This window comes from Anguilla anguilla, chromosome 4, assembly GCF_013347855.1.
Source record: "Anguilla anguilla isolate fAngAng1 chromosome 4, fAngAng1.pri, whole genome shotgun sequence".
NCBI classification, from domain to species: domain Eukaryota; kingdom Metazoa; phylum Chordata; class Actinopteri; order Anguilliformes; family Anguillidae; genus Anguilla; species Anguilla anguilla.
In genome coordinates, this window is record NC_049204.1 from 6,962,462 (window position 1) to 6,979,456 (window position 16,995).

Here is a 16,995-nt window from a genome sequence, read left to right on the forward strand (position 1 = left end):
ATTTTGATGGATTATGTGCGCCCTCTATTGGTGATATTTGGAAGGTGTGGGTTACAGCGTGCTCCCAGATGTCTGAAACAAATACTTCGATGCAGCATTCAGGTAATTATATCCTGTAATTTTTAGTAGAGACCCAGTGATCACAATTCTGTGTTAAATATCTGTTATGGCTTATAAATGCTCTTATTGTATGCAGTAATGCTTGTCACTCGTTCATGGACAGTTTAATTAGAAAACAATTAAAACACAATCAACACAACAATGCAACGCATTTATCTCATGAAAACACTTTATTTTTGTATCATTTAATTGAAAACATCCATAGTTAAAAAGGAACCGCACCTTTTTTTCTATTTACGTTGTTTTCCAACAGAAACCTTGACCTTGTTCGGACCAGAACTGACAATGAATGATGGCTTTTCAGACAGAGCTCTCTTTTTGTTTCTTAGAAAAGTATATGATTATTACATCATCTACTCAACACTTAAATAGCAGAAACACACAAATCACAAAGTCTACTGGTTTTCCTGCCATTCTGAAATGTGCTGTAGAGCTAAACTGTTGTAACATACAAGCATGCATTGTTGCCGCCCACTGAGAAGGAAAGAAAAACCAGACGGAAGATAGAAGATAGAACCTTACCGGACATCTTAACGGCACTGAAAATAACTTTTAAACTTATCAATACTTTGGCCCGGTTACAAAAGCGTTCATCGTGTGTAATAACGGACCTCTATAGTTAAAAGCGCTATATTATGCATGGCATTGGGTTTACTCTTAAGTGGACTTGTGTGTACGTACGCAAGCTAGAAGCATATAAAAATGTCTAAAATTAGTACGATGGTACATCTAAAGAGCAAAGAAACAGACAAATAAAAAGCAGTATACCGCCCCCAGTTCCCTTTCAGTTTCCCTCCGTCACGCTTCTGATGAGACTCTTCTAGACTAATGCCGTCAGGCGTGGAACACAGACGCCCAACGGCTGAAGTCAGCAAAGATGGCCAGTGCACCTCAAGCATTCCGATTGATTTTTAAAAAAATCTAACTGACATTTTGAAAGCCGGAACTCCTCTGTTTTGTAACCGATTTATTGACCAACGAATAAATAAAAGAATAAATAAATAAATAAATAAGTAGATTCCACTGAGAGTTGATATTGGGGGCAGTAAGCACACGCCCAATTGTATGATAATTAAAGCCCCAAAGTGCCACGCCTCGCAGTGGCTTGGGGGTTCACAAAAGCCGCAAAATAATCAATATTTCCTCTTAATTTTTCACTAATTTTAGTCAGCAGTTTTCCAGTGAAGGAAAACTACAACTATTATTGTTCAAAAATCATTCATGGGAGATGGTCAAGAGTACATTTTTTGTTCAGATGGTACCAGTACGTTAGAAGAATACAATGCTAGAATGGGCTCGGTTTGTCACATAACAGAGTAATTTCAGCAAACTTGGAAACTACTGCGGACCTGCTGTTGGGCTCCAATGAGGCTAGATCACGCAAGACCCACACCGCTGATTATAAAAAGGAGACAAGGTTGCATCAGGGCAACGTGCGCCCAGCTAATAGCGTTTCAGGCCTGACTCTGGACCGCTTTACGTGATCGCTTTTCAAAAAACATCTGGCCGTTCTTCGGTGATTTCTTAAACCGAAATGAATCACAAAGCAATTCCACAAGTTTAATTACAGAGCGAGAGAGAGAGAGAGAGAGAGAAGACAAATAGTTCTCATCTCCGTTAGAATTCTGGTTCTTTTGATCTGAACATTACAAGTGGTTTCGAAAATGTGTGGAAGTTTGACAATTTGATGTTATGCTTTATTGATTAATTTGCCCCCTTCTCACTATTAAGTATATTTACATGCCCGTGTGCATTACCCAGCATAATTTCAGATAATTTTTCAGCATACTGTTAAGCTTCTCGGGCTGAGGACTAGCATGTGTGCGACGGGGAAAATGAATACTCTACTAAAGTAGACAGGCCTCCCTTTCACAGGGCAGAGGCTTAAACTCTATGACACTGGCACACAAGAGAAACTACAACTCAAAACAAGACTCAACCATAAACAGAAGTGAAAGAATGGTGCCATGCCTTTTTGTTAAAAAAATGTCTTTGTGTGTGTGTGCGTGTGCGTGTGTGTGTGTATGAGTATGCACGGTGTGTGTCTGTGTGTGTTCTCATCTCCCTGACAAAAAAAAACAAAGAGAGGGAGTATTGGAAACTACCAGCCCCCCCACCCCACAGCCACCCATAGGACCTCACTGGCCCCTCAGAGAACGGTCTTGTTCAGGTCAACCTTCACTGGCAGTGGTCCCGCCTCCTCACCTTCATCTGATTGGCTGATGGCCACAGCAATCACAGGGGGCAGAGGGTAAGGGGTGACCTTTTGGACATCCTCAAGGAACTCTTTGTCTCCATTGATGCTCAACTGTAACAGTGAACCTATGTATTAGTCATGCTGCAATGGGCTTGACAGTTAAACCTAAACAAATACAGTAAAACGACCCAAATGAGCTGCATTTAAAATAAAAAATAAAAAAACAGGCCCCAATCTCCCTTGAGCTGAGCATAAGATTTGGTTTCCAAAGAGTAGTATAACCTTGTGAAACTGTGACTGAAGTTTAGTGGTTTGACATAAATATTTGATCCCTGGTTGCCTTATAAAAGGGGCGGGGCTGGGATTTACCTTTCACCCAGTGGGGATGTGGGGGGGGCGGAGCCAAGAGTGAAGGCACAGCGTGTCGTGTACCTGTGTCTTAATGTGCTGGTCGGGCGCAGTGACCAGACTGGCACAGCTCAGCCACAGCATCACCATGATCGACAGGAAGAGGCAGGCGGCCAGAATCCAACGAGGCAGCCCAGAGCGACTGTGAGAGAAGAAGGGATAGAGAGATAGAGAGAAGGGCGGGGCGGGGGGAGAAGAGAGGAAGAGAGGAGACAGGGAGAGAAAGGTAGAGGAGGAAGAGACAGTCAGGAATGGGGGGGAAGGGGTTGCAGTAGGAAGTTGATAGAAAGATCATTTGGAGGGGGGCATTACAAAAATACAATAAAATTTGAGTTGAAGGAGCAGCCATTGTTAGTAATAATCATTTAGGTAATAATGTATCCTAAATCAATAGACAAGCCATTTTTTAAATAGAAAGTAATACTTATGATAAGGAAGAAATTCATTCACAATAATAATATTCTGTATAAAGTTCAGCTGTTCCTAGTTTCTAACCCAAATGCGTTGGGTTAGCCTGCACTGCTCACGGGGTCGAGGGGGGGGGGGGGGGGACACACGTTTGACCCCGCTGACCGGTGCCCCCCCCCCGGGGTTAATCGGGGCGCCGCGCTCTCTTACCGTGACATGCAGCCCAGGAAGTCGTGCTCGGCGGCGGGGTCCTCGGCGTGCTGGCTCACGTGTTTCCCTTTGCCCCCCGCCCGGGTCGCGGCCTTCTCCCCGCGCTGCCTGGCGCCTGCACAGGGCGGGAACGCACAGCCGCTAACGCTAGCTGCTACCGGCTAACGCTATCTGCCATCGATGACTGCTAATGCTGGTAGTATCGGCTAATGCTAATGCCAGCTGCTAACTCCTACCGATGACTGCTGATGCTGGTAGTAGCGGCTAATGCTAATGCTAGCTGTTACCGATGACTTCTAATGGTGGTAGTAATGGCTAATGCTAACGCTAGCTGCTACGTGCTATTGATTAACCGCTAACGCTAACGATAGCTGTTAACTGAGACTGGTTAACTGCTGATGCTAACGCTAGCTGCCTGCTGATGGTAACGCTAGCTGCCTGCTGATGGTAACGCTAGCTGCCTGCTGATGGTAACGCTAGCTGCCTGCTGATGGTAACGCTAGCTGCCTGCTGATGGTAACGCTAGCTGCCTGCTGATGCTAACGCTAGCTGCCTGCTGATGGTAACGCTAGCTGCCTGCTGATGCTAACGCTAGCTGCCTGCTGATGCTAACGCTAGCTGCCTGCTGATGCTAACGCTAGCTGTACTGTGTGACCTGGGCTGAAGTGCTTAGCCCGCTCCCGTTCGGCATAAATTCCACCGGCTCCCACAGAGAGAGGGCAGCTGACCGCAAGCCGTCACCGTTCATTTCGGGCCGAGAGTCACCGTGAGTCACAGCGGCACACGCTGCCCCCCCCACCCCCCCGCCACGGCCCCCCCCACCAGTCTGTCTGGAAGTCTGGGAAACGGCGCTCACCGGTATGGGGTCTCTGCGTGTGGGGGTTCACCGGGGGCCAAGGTTTGTCAGCCACGTCGGACCTGGGGGCCTGAAGCTCGGGCAGCGAGTACTCGATCTCCGGCTGGCTCTGACAAGGGGAACGAGCATCAAATCAACTTCAGCCACTGGGACAGGAACAGACTCCATTAACTCCATTAACTCCGACAGATAACGTCTGAACCGTCGTGGACTGAAATAATATCCAGTTACAGTTGAATCAACACTGAACATTTTTACTGTTGACGTATGCGATGTACCGACAACGTTACTAATATTCAATCTGGCTAAAAGTAAAACAAACTCTTTAAAATCCAGGCTAGATTTTTTTTGTGGGGGGGGGGGGGGGGTTGCAAACTGGGCACGCACCTCAAAAGAGATCAGGCTAAACGCTGTACCCCTGAGCAAGGAACTTAACCTGAACATCCCAGTGTACACATGGATCGTATGTAAAAACGCAAACAAATCTGTACAAAGAGAGCATCTGCTAGCTACATGGCTAATTGTTAAAAAAAAACAAAAAAAAACAAAGTGAATATCCAGCAGAGAAATGATTGGAAAGAAACAAACACTGAGGGAAGGAAATATATGGAAAGCAATCAGGCACCAGTAGATGGGAGGGGGTGGGGGTGGGGGTGGGGGATGTTGTGGAAATAATTAAAAGAAATAAAGTAACAAGAGTAAACACCCAAAGCGCATGCCATCGTTTCCAGGATGTGGGCGTGCGCCTGACGAGGCGAAGGGGACGTTTGAGCCCAGCTGCGTGACGGTCTGAATCTCCCCGTCGTTCCTCCTTCATTAAAACGGACCCCCGCTGTCCCCCTGCCACACCCGTCCCGTCCCCCGACGGGGTCCCTGGGGCTTTCTGCCGGGCCTGTTTGTCTGTCAGCCCTCTCTCTCTCTCTCTCTCTCTCTCTCTCTCTCTCTCTCCCTCTCTCTCTCTCTCCCTCTCTCTCTCTCCCTCTCTCACAGTGCGGCTGGAGGAACACTTGACTTGGAGAAGGAGCCTCAAAACGCAACTAAGAGGCCTTTCCTAAAATAAACACACGCCCACACACGCACACACACAACACACACACACACATCACACACATACACACACGCCCACACATGCACACACACAACACACACACACACGTACACATACACCCACAAAACACACACACACACGCACACACACAACACAAACATACACACAAACGTTCACACACACACACACACACACACTAACAACAGTGTCCTCCTCCTCCTCCCTCTGTCCCATCTCCTGCTCCTGCCGCGGAGACCATGGCCGCCATTATCCCCTTCATTACCGGGGACTGTGTTAGCCTGTCCCCCAGGAGACCTCATTAAAACCGAGTTTTAGCTCCCCTCCGCTTAACCTTCTCCAGCAACAGGGCCCGTGGTAACGACAGGGGAGAGTGACAGGGGAAGGTCTAACCGCGTCAGGGAGCCAGAGCGAACCCACAGCCGAACGCCCGCCAGCCAGCCAGCCAGCCAGCCAGGCTCGGCCAATCAGAACGAGCCGCCGCGTGGCAGTGTTCTAACAGACGACTTGCCCCTCCCTCCTTCCCTCCGACCGTCAGATGTTTCGGGAAAAAAAACGATGTTTACGGCCCGCAAAAAAAATAAACGTGGGCTTTGTGTTCGGGTCGGCAGGTCGCAGCGACGGGGGTTCTGAGATGGGGGCGGGGCCGGCTCAACGAAGCCCTCGGCTAAAAACGCGCTGAAGCACAACGGCACAAACTCACGTTCCTAAAAAAAATCACCGTTAAAGAGGGGGCAGCGGTAAAGCGCTAAGCGCACTTCCGCCGACCGACCGACCGACCGACCAAACGACCGACCGACCGACCGACTGACCAAACGACCGACCAAACGACCGACCGACCGCCCGTTTGGAGACCAGGATCAGAATCCGTAACCCCAGGAGTAACAGAGAAGACTCGGGGGGGGGGGGGGGGGGCGGTTCCCGCGGCAGACGAAACGACCGGGCTGGACAGATGATGCGTAAACAGCACACAAAAATGCACGCAGAACAAGCTATTTAGTCCCGCGACAAACAAAAAAAACTAAAGGGGCACAGAAGGAATCTCCAGACAGAACTGTCATGGTTCTTTTTTTTTTTGGGGTTTTTTTCAGCCCTTTCCCCCGTTTGATTTTATTGTTGGTGATGCTCTTGCCCGGTGCATTGAATCCAGATGTAACAGGGGCAGGGGGGAGGGGGGGGGGGGTTTTGGAAAAAAAGAAAAGCAAACATCAGAGAACTCAGTAAAAAGTGAATACATATTGACCACAGACTGGAGGAATCTTACCATCAGTGAAAGCAGGACCTGATATACATCTGTCACGCATTATCGCAGGAAAATGCCAAAGGTGCTTCGCCTGCCTTTTAGAAGCCATGCGAGCTAAAGAGAGAGATCCTTACCAAATTAGAAACAATCTAATTTCCCATACTTGGGCTTTCTGCTTTTCTGGGACACTCCCACCCCCCTACCCTAGTCCCCCCCCCATCCCCCCAACCCAACCCCCACCCCCCCACACCCTAGTCATTCGTTAGGAAACTAACTGCGCTGCGCGCATTTGAACTCGCAGGGAGTTTAAACAAGACACCGGGCCTTATTCTAAACAAGCGCTCTCTTCCCAATCAGCCCGGGACCACGCCGCCGCCGCCGCGGTCTGTTTACTGGGCCCCGCCGCGCAAAAGGGAAACAGCTTGAGTCCCCCCTGATTGCAACGGAGGGCCCGCGAAAGAATGGACGAGACGAATAAACACTATTAGGGGAGGAGGCCGCAGCCCCACCAGCCCTAAAGGATGTCAAAATGGAGCCCTCCCCCCGCCCCCCCCACCCCCCACCGCCGAGATGCTGTTCGCGAGGTTGGATCTTGGCCCACCGCACGGGAGGGGTAGGGATCGGTCCCTGGTGGGAACCGGTGCAGGGGCCCAAAAAAAAAAATAAAATAAATTTAAGAACCAGGGTTGGTTTCCCGCACACACAGGTGGCTTGCCTGGAGCAATTAGGAGGAGAGCGCTTTGATCAAGGATCCCGCCAAGCGAGGATTCGGGAGTGGCGTCCGTGCCCCCCCCCCCCCCACCCCCCCGATATGTTACGGCCCGCCCCCGTCCCGCTGACGTCCCACCGAAAACCCGCCCCCGTGTGGTTTTTCGCGGCTCTAAAGGAGAGGAAAGGGTCCGTGGTCCACCCGCGATTAGCGCCAGGGCCCCAGCCCAAAATGTGCCCACAATGCCACCTCCAGGACTTCCACATCACAGTGACCCCGGCGGAATCCCTCGTCCCAAAGAGAACCCCCCCACCCCCCACCCACCTCCGTGGTAATCAGTGCCGCACAAAAATCAGGAGGGGGGGGGGGGGGGGGGGGGGGGTTAATTTGTTCCACATGCCAGCGTGCTAACGCCCACACACGGGACCCTGATAATCAGTACACCTCTGTCTTAATTTCCCAGGCCTGAGTGCGTCCCGTCCGCTCTCCTTAGCCCGGTACGGCTAAGAGTGTGTTTTCTTTTTGTTTGTTTTTTTTTCTAACAACAGAAAAGTTTCACGTTTCACACATGTGGTTCTACCCCAGCAGTTACCCCTGGGCTTGCCCCTACCCCCACCACCCCCCAGGAGCCCCCCCACACTCCCCCACCCCTGAAGCAGCGAGCTCTTCTCAGCAGTGTCTAAGCAGCGGTGTCCCCCCCGCCTGCTCGTGTCCGCAGTCTCGAGCTCGTTCGGTACTGACATGGTGATTTGTATTACACAGGCAGCTTGTTAGGGGGTTTTTTTTTCGTTTTTTTTTTTTTTTTTTTTGAAGCTGTCGCTCAGCCTGGTGTTTTTTTTGTTCCCCCCCCCCCCCCCCTCTTTTAGGAGGGTCTCTCTTCCCTCGCTGTTTCTTCATACGGAGTCCATCCTTCAAGCCCGTGGCAGCCTGCCAGAGATCGCTGCTAAATGCAGGCCCTGTCGGAGGAGACTGTGGCAGTGCAGCGCCTCCCTGCCGCCCCCCCCCCCCCAAACCGCTCCCTCTCTACACATCACACCCCCCCCACTGCTGTACTCAGCACCCCGGTCGATAAAACACACCCGCATCGCTCACTGCTCAGAATGTCACATAAAGTAAGGAAAATTCTACAAGCCCGTTTTTTTACATTTTATTTATTTTTTGCAGTTCTACTTCTCTGACCCCCCCCTACCCAAAGGCCTCTTAGAATTACTTCTTTTCATTAATGGATTTAACATCCCCCCCCCAGCCCCCTCCCCCTCCAGCTCCCAGTCCTAGCTGCTTCACCAGGTCGACCCCGCTAATGAGATAATATAAACAGGAAGTCCCCCCCCCCCCCCCCCCACCACCCTTGGCGAGTTGAGCTTGGACGCGATTACTTTTAATAGCACTTCCTCTTCTTCTGACGCCCATCAACCCCCCCCCACCACCTCCTCCGCCCCCCCCTCCCCCACCTCCTCCGCCCTCTCGGGTTGGCTGACCTGGAACACCACCACCTTGCCGTCGTCGGCCTGCAGGTAGAAGGTCCAGGTGGAGGAGATGAAGCTCTGGGCCGAGCTGACGATGTCGTTGCACCAGCTGGACACGGCCTCCATGACGGAGACGGGCTTGGTCCGGCGGGTCATAGCCTTCAGCTGGAGCGACGCAGGAGGAGAGAGGGAGTTGGGGGCAGAGGGGGAGGAGCACCGTGATGTCACAATAGCGAACATTTACCGTCCCTCCGTGGGGAAATCAGATTGGTTCCCATATCACGCATCACGAAGACATTTTTTTTCTGCAAACATTTGACACACACATACACTGATACTGCAGTGATCTAATTTGACTTTTTCTAACAGGTCTAGGAATTTCTTTTTTAAAAACTGCAAGCCAGTAGACTCTTTATGCACCATGTTGGTGGGTAACTATCCACGCACAGGACCTGACTCACCCAGCCCCTCTTAAGAATGCTGGCCTACTTTCTCCAGCGTCTGCTTGTCTGCAGCTATCCTCTTCCTCAACCTGCCATTTTCCCACTCATCCGATCACCTTCTAAGGCGGTAGGTGAGTCATTTTCCGGATTGTCTCAATTGAGGCGTTTTAATCTGTTTAATTGATTCCATCTGGAAAATATCTCCTGTGAAGCGTGGTATGAAAACCTGTTCATAGATGCCACTATTCATCAGATTTGATTCATGGACTGAATTTCTGGGTTCTCAACTGGGGGTCTGCAGTCCCCTGGGGGTTCTTGAAAGTACTGTGGGGGGGGGGGGGGGGTCCCTGGGGATTCTTGAAGGTACCGTAACCAGACTTAGGAAAATATAAAAACTTTTAATAAAACGATAGCCCTTTTCAACTTATAATGGGGGTCCACTGGATGCCCTTGATTCTGGCTGATGGGGGGGGGGGGTCCCTGGATCCGAAACGGCGGGAAACCGCTGCTTTAGCTGAACTGCCCGCGCGCGGCCCGTAACCCGCGGCGACGGCGGGACTCACCCTCCTCCTCATGCTCTCGGTCTCGGTGGGCTGGTTCCCGCACCCCGTGCTGCAGGCCTCCTGGTCCAGCAGCCGGCTGTACGCCTCCTGGCACGCTGCGGAGACACGGCGACGACACCGTGAGTCACCCGCCGCCCCCCCCCCGAAATCCGCCGCCCCCCCAACACCTCCACCCCCCCCGTCAGCAGCCACAGAACAACGTGAGCGTCCGCGCCATTGGCTGGAAGCAGCATCAGACCTTAACACTGATATTCAGTCAATGATGGATCTGTCTGTCACACTACAGTTAACTAAGACTTAACTGTAAGGCTTTAACTATGACCGTCCACAGTTTAAAGGACGTGGTGGGGAATTTCTTTTACTTTTTCCTCATCTAGGTGACATCTAACGCTACCATTAGACCTTAACATAAGCAGTGAAACCTGACAATTTAGGAGCACATCTACGAATTTGGGGTGCATTAGGGTTCTCCTAAATTTTTCAACTTACGAGTACATGTGCTCCTTGGGGAAAATGTTATCGTGGAGCCCAGCAATTAGCATTGCACTTATTGGGGATGTGTCACACTACAGTTCACCATGACTTAAGGGACACACTGTCCATCGTCCAGTACACATCCAGTGGTACTATTCTAGCGTGGAGATGGAACTGTGAATATGTCTGTATGTATAATGCAGGAATTGCAGCTTGGGTGTATTGTGATTGCGTAAGAGAGAAAAGCTGGGCTGGAAGAGGCAGGTGCTAGGAGGGGGATCCTTCTCTGGTCCAGATTGCGGAGGTAAACCCTGACCTTAGCAGCAGCTGTTAGCCAACAAGGCAGCTGTGAACCAACCGGGCCCCCATCCCCCAACCCCCAAAAACCGTTCCCTCCCCCAACCCGGGCCTGCCGAGCTGCCTCACCTCCCTGACACTCCTCCCTGCTGGTGTTGAAGCCGGCGTTTCCGTTCACAAACTGGCAGATGGAGAAGAGCCGGCAGCCCCGGTGGCAGGCGTTCAGTACGGTGTCCTGCAGCTGACAAACAGAGCGCTGAGTCAGAGGTGCGGCAAAGCGCGAGCAAACGGCCCAGTTTTAAAAAGCCGTGAAAACCTGAGACGCCTGAAATTATTGCGGTGTGGAGTTTGCGATCGGTTCGTTGGCGCTTTTTGCAGTGATGACGCTCAGCTGTGCTGTTGAGCTCATGAGAGGCATTCCTTGTTTTTCGCACACCCCACAGCACTGACGATTACATCACAGTTCTCGTCGTATCACTTTTTTTTTTGCACAATCTCCATGAGACAAAACACAAAGATTTCCTCGTGAATTCATTTTCATCCAACATTAAATATATATATATATATATATTCAGTTTACATTGCTCAGGATAATCCAGTCTGTCTGTTTGTCTCCACTGTACTGTTTGGTCATTTGAAGCACTTGTTTACGGTATCGGGTTCAGATTAATTGTAAAAATTCGGTTTCATATGTTAATTTTGTCCATGGGGACGCTCTCATCGTTATATTATAAATATGATAAATGGTATGCTTTCTCATTGACTTGAAAATAAGACCCTTAAGCAAAAGCATTATTGGTATCATTTGACTAGCAAAAAAAAAAAAAAAAATACAAAGAAAACAGCGCCCCCATATGGATGACAAAGGGGAGACTGAAATTACCCCCTTTCAAACCGCAGGATTTTGGAGGCTTACTGTACTGTATAATATACTGTATTATACACTTCACCAATTCAGTTTACAGCACATTTCCAGTCCACTTGTAGGCGTTCTGGCACATCCTTTTATTGTCTATGCCGTGATTCGCCGTTCTATTTTTATAGGTATTTATTTAGTCAAACAGCATTGGCAATTATGGTCACATGTTTAAAATCAACAATGAACATCTGTTTGGGAACACGAACACCATTACAGTGCTAATTTTACATTTATTTAAACTGAAAGCTAATCAGACGTACACTACACCGCCTGTAAATCAATATTGCTTTTCCATTACTGCCATATATTTATTTAACGGCTCGTTTCAGTGGTGCGCGTGATTTCGAAACCACACCTGAGCCATCGAGGAACTGCATCCACATAAAATGGCCATTCTACCGTTAATTACAGCTGAATTTTAACGGCCGTGAGTTCCTCACACCTGAAAGATGCAAACGCTGTTTTCTCGGCCACCTTTGGCAGCGATCACATCCTGTTTTTCGAAAGAAAAAAAAAAGACCGTTGTTGTATTCACTGACATTTTTTGTTGCATCGCCGTTCATCGTAAACAGGGCCGACAGATAAAGATGTCTTCGACACCATAGAAAGCTAGAAAAAAGAAAATGACGACCGTGGTGCATCAGTACCAGACGAATAATTGTAGGGTATTCTCCGCAATTTTAAACGACCTAATAGCATTTGCTGGTGGAGAGAATGCAAGCATCAGCTACCTATATGTTGGTGATGGCAATATTAACGCACTGCAATCACTTCTTGTTTGAAGAAACATTTGGAAGAAACCCAGAATTCGTATTTTATACCGGGTGATATGCAAGAAAATTAAATGCGTCATAAAATTCAATGCAATAAAACGCACCGCACTCAAGCCATAATCGACACGACACACTGTCAATGTGCAGAACGGCCACTGGAAATGGTGGACAGATATTGTCGGCCAGGGATCGATTAATTGATTAAAGATAGTCTGACATACTGATTATGAAATGATATCCACCTATTTGCACCGAAAATGGGACGACGGCTGGCGCCGATTGTAGTCTTTGCGTGAAAATGGATGCCCTTCCCGTTAAATTAGTATTGCACTGCAACATTTTAGCGCAAAACAGCTTCGAACACCAGTACGCATTCTACATCCAGCTACTCTTAATACCATGCAGGACGACAAAGAACTAACGGTAAACGTCAGATATAAGCCTGTCTGCAAACTCACAATTATGTAATAGATAGCCTACGTATTTACGAATACGAATCATTTTAATGCGTATTTGTGTCACTTACTTTAGACGGGCTTTTGTTTTTGACGGTGATCTGGCATTGCTTTTTGCAGTAATTGATGTCGCCTAGGTCGTTATCAAACAGATCGGAAGAGGCGGCCGCCAGCCCCGCCAGAATCAGCGAGACGAGAACGGGGACACCGCACACCCTGCCGCCGAACTGTAGCATCGCGAAGCTGGACTTTGTAAACCCACAGTATCGGCTGGCACTGGCGCTTTAGTGGGCTCTCTGGCTCTGTGAACTGCCGCCGCTCGGACTCGGTAACAGCCTGCTCTACTAATCTTGTGCTGTGAGTCCGCGATGTCGTCACTCCGAACATCATCACGCACGTGCCCCCCCCCCTCCCCCTCCCTCCTTCGGTCCTTTCTCTCTCTCTCACTATGCAAGACACTGCGGTAGAGAACGAGATGGGCGCACCAAGTTCTCTTTATGTAGGCCTACAGTTTATATATGTTTTTGCGCACCGGCACAATGAATGGAAAAATAATTCAATTTCGCCGTACTGCGAAACCCACTGCTGCTTATTCTCCAGCAGAATTATAAGGTTTGTGAAAATCCATATTTCTGCCTCCATACTCTAGGCGCTGCATCAATAGATACCCCAACGGGAATCTGATGACCTCATCTCCGGAGGCTCATCGCATAGAGCCGCCGTTTTGAGCAAACGTGCAGTAAAAACAGGAGGATATACACCTGACGGCCAATATAATCGGCTGCGCGCGCCGTAGGAAATCGCAACACGGATTAGCTCACGCAATCCAATTAAATTATCATTTTTCGCAAGAACCCGTTGTCTGCTGAAGGTATCACGAACGACTTCGATGATACCCAGAACACTGTGAAACTGCGAACATGCAATTAACAAAATAGGGAATTCGCCGTGTGCTATATTTCAATATAGGGATAACTTATCTTAAAAATACTGGAAATAATTTACGCGCACGTATATATAGAACTAGACTGATGAGAAAGAGCTACCAGGGGGATACGGTGGTTTCTGCTCCCAGCACGTGAGCTATTGGAAAGAGGAGGGGGGTAAAGGGCAGGTCTGGAATAGGTCCACGCGCCCTGCTGGCGTCAAGCTGTAAAGTTTTGTGAACTGAAAATCATCTTGTACGGTTGAATCTTACGGAAGTGCCAATCCCCCCAGTTTGGTAAATGCAGGCTTCTGTGTGATTGATGTCATTTGTACATGTACCGGACGGTGTCTCGGTAGGCTACACAAGGATCTCCATCACAATAGCAAGAAGGAAGCTAACTGTATGATGCACAAACGCCGAGCCGAAGAGTGAGGCGGCACACCTGGCGGTTAGAACATCTGTTCCGTACGGATAGTCAGAAAGATATTGCACAGATTTTAGCCGCACACAATCCCTCAAATATTCAGTTGCGATAAACATGTATCCAAATGTTATTTTTTCGCCGGGAGTTACATTTCACGTGGCTTTCAGTCAGGAACTACAGACACGCTGTATCCTAATGCAAACCACATGATGTGGGTTGCCGGTTTCTGCCAGCTCTCGAACATTTTAAGCATTACAGTGCAGGAATTATCACCACGGAGGCACTCACAAATACTTTCTATGGCGTGATTTTACCTGTTTGGCTCCAAAAGTAGAAAAATAATGTAATAATAAAAATTGGGATCATCAGCTGTATGCTGAACATTCACCGTTTTGCGTGGCCTGGGATGTTGTACTGAACTCTCTTTCACCGTGAAATATTCAGTGCTAAATTAACTTTTACATGTGGGTCCCTACTGGATTACATAAAGTCTGTTAGGGCTGAATTAACACTGCACATTTTACCGTCTAAGTTATTTTGACAGAACACACACACACACACACACACACACACCCTGCAGGGAAGCCTTCCATTTCATGGTGCAGGCTGTCCTGGGCGGCAGTGTATATAATGGATTAAGGAGCTGGTCTTGTAACCTAACGGTCGTAGGTTCGATTCCCAGGTAGAACACTGCCGTTGTACCCTTGAGCAAAGGTACTTGCTAAGGTATTTATCCAGCTGTAAAAATGATGTAAATGCTGTGTAAAATGTTGTGTAAGTCACTCTGGATGAGAGTGTCTGCTAAATGCCTGTAATGTAATGTAATGTAATGGCTGTCCCTGCATGACTACACATAGGTTTCATCCCACTCCTGACAGACGCCAGTCCTGGGCAGAGAGTCCCAGGCCCACGAGGTTAATGCATTGCTCGCTTTGGCACTTTCCTGCACAAATGGCTGAATGTCTTACCTACCATAAGCAACTACAGACATGTCGACACCGCATGGCAAAATGTATGTGGACAGCTGGCATCCAACAGCTTATCCAAAATTATTGGCATTATTATGGGGTTGGCGCACCCTTTGCCGCCATTATAACCTCCACTCTTCTGGGAAGGTGTTGTACTAGATGTTGGGCCATTGCTGCAGGGATTTGGTTCCATTCAGCCAGAAGAGCATCAGTGAGGTTGGGCACTGGCTGGGTGATTAGGCATGGCTTGCAGTTGGCTTTTCAGCTGATTCCAAAGTTGTTTGATGGGGTTGAGGTCAGGGCTCTCTGCAGGCCAAACAAGTTCTTCCACACCAATCTTGACAAAACCATTTCTATGTGGACCTTGGCGTGTGCCTGGGGGCACTGTCATGCCAGAACAGAAAAATTTCCCTAATTAGTTTCACCACCTGGCTGAGGAATTGTTCTAATTAGCAAATCCAGGTGATTGGAACAAAACACTGGGGAGGATTTTCAAGTGGACTGCATTTATATAACGCTCTCTCAAGCAACTACGGCTGCACAAAGTGCTTCACAATCAATGTCTCTCATTAACACACCAGTAGCAAAAGGTCGCTATCCAAGCCACCAACCTGCTCATCGGGAGCAATTAGGGGTTAGGCGTCTTCACTCAAGGAAACTTCAACACTTTTTGCCTGGGGGGCTGGCTGGGGATCAAACTAGCAACTCTGAAGCTACCATTACATTACATTACATTACATTACAGGCATTTAGCAGACGCTCTTATCCAGAGCGACTTACACAACTTTTTTTACATAGCACTTTACATTGTATCCATTTATACAGCTGGATATATATACTGAAGCAATGCAGGTTAAGTACCTTGCTCAAGGGTACAACGGCAGTGTCCTTACCCGGGAATTGAACCTGCGACCTTTCGGTTACAAGCGCAGTTCCTTACCCACTGTGCCACACTCCGTCCCTACCAACTGACCACTCTACCTCCAGTTCTGACGTTGCTACAGAACCCAGATTTTTCCACATCTGGTCAACTGTGTTCTGCCACCGCCCAGCTGTGCAAGCAGTTCGGCCTGTCCGTAGCAGAAGGGCTACACAAGCTCTGGCGAGTGGGCTGTACTTCACAAAGAAACATGTGGCAGGTGTCTAAGCATGCCTTTGAGGACAGGTGTGCTCACCTGTGACTCAGCGTGCTCCCGAATGTATCAGAGGATGTTGCATCTATGGGATGGGCTTAGAAAAAGCACGATATAGTTTTAAGTGTTAAATCCAGTACCCTCTCAGAGGTGTTCGGACTGTGGGTGGCAGTGTAGTAATAATGGGTAGGGCACTGCACTTGGACCTGAGGGTCACAGGTTCAATTCCTGGGTTGGACACACTGCCGTTGTACCCTTGGGAAAGCTACTTAATTCCTTTGTATTGCATTGCTCCAGTATACATCCTGCTATATAAATATTTTAAAAAGTCACTCTGGATAAGAGCATCTGCTAAATGCCTGTAATGTCATATGACATTTTTGATTGTACTTCATAGCATGCAGGTTTGGGAGAAAAGGAAAATTGGTGATTAAAAACTCAAACAAAATAAACATCATATTAGTGCCATAATGACTGCAACACTGTTGCAGTGTTAACCAGTTCTACAAATATCCCCCAATGCTTCCTGCCTTTGATACCACCATGAATGAAGTGTTTACACTGTTTATACATGACACTACGTAGACATTGAAAATAAACATCCTGAAATCTTCCTTAAACATGCACCGATTCATTACCCCTCCTGCTTTCTTCGAAAGAACTCTGAATGGGGAAAACCTATAATTTCAGGTGCTTCAGTCAGTAAAACACTTAAAAAGGAGCCTTAGAGAGTAGCTCGAAGCAAAGACGAGTCAATCATCCCTTTCATAGAAACATGTGATGCACGTTTGGAAATGTAAGTTATAGACCACTTAGCATGGCACAAATAACGGTCATGATGATGCATTGAGAGGTTCCCAGAGTGAGTGACGGAGAAACAAAGCTCAATCACAAATATTGTTTGATCGTGTTGATTATTTTAACTGTCATTTTTT

At 48.4% G+C, this 16,995-nt stretch overlaps 1 protein-coding gene across 1 annotated transcript; it reads right to left on the reverse strand.

The window, feature by feature from the left end:
• Positions 1 to 271: 271 nt before the first annotated feature.
• Positions 272 to 12,989, reverse strand: tmem59l (transmembrane protein 59-like). Its single transcript, XM_035416329.1, has 8 exons — positions 12,679 to 12,989; positions 10,590 to 10,701; positions 9,690 to 9,784; positions 8,696 to 8,848; positions 4,200 to 4,308; positions 3,344 to 3,458; positions 2,750 to 2,867; positions 272 to 2,428 (listed from the first exon to the last, which is right to left on the reverse strand). The coding sequence occupies exons 1-8, from the start codon at positions 12,841 to 12,843 to the stop codon at positions 2,270 to 2,272; spliced, it is 1,026 nt and encodes a 341-aa protein (XP_035272220.1). The 5' UTR covers positions 12,844 to 12,989; the 3' UTR covers positions 272 to 2,269.
• Positions 12,990 to 16,995: the final 4,006 nt, after the last annotated feature.

Coding starts and splice junctions, on each gene's coding strand:
- tmem59l (XM_035416329.1), bottom strand. CDS start 12,843: ATGCTACAGTTCGGCGGCAGGGTGTGCGGTGTCCCCGTTCTCGTCTCG. Junction 10,702..12,678: donor AAAACAAAAGCCCGTCTAAA/GTAAGTGACACA, acceptor TCTGTTTGTCAG/CTGCAGGACACCGTACTGAA. Junction 2,868..3,343: donor TTCCTGGGCTGCATGTCACG/GTAAGAGAGCGC, acceptor CTTCTCTCACAG/TCGCTCTGGGCTGCCTCGTT.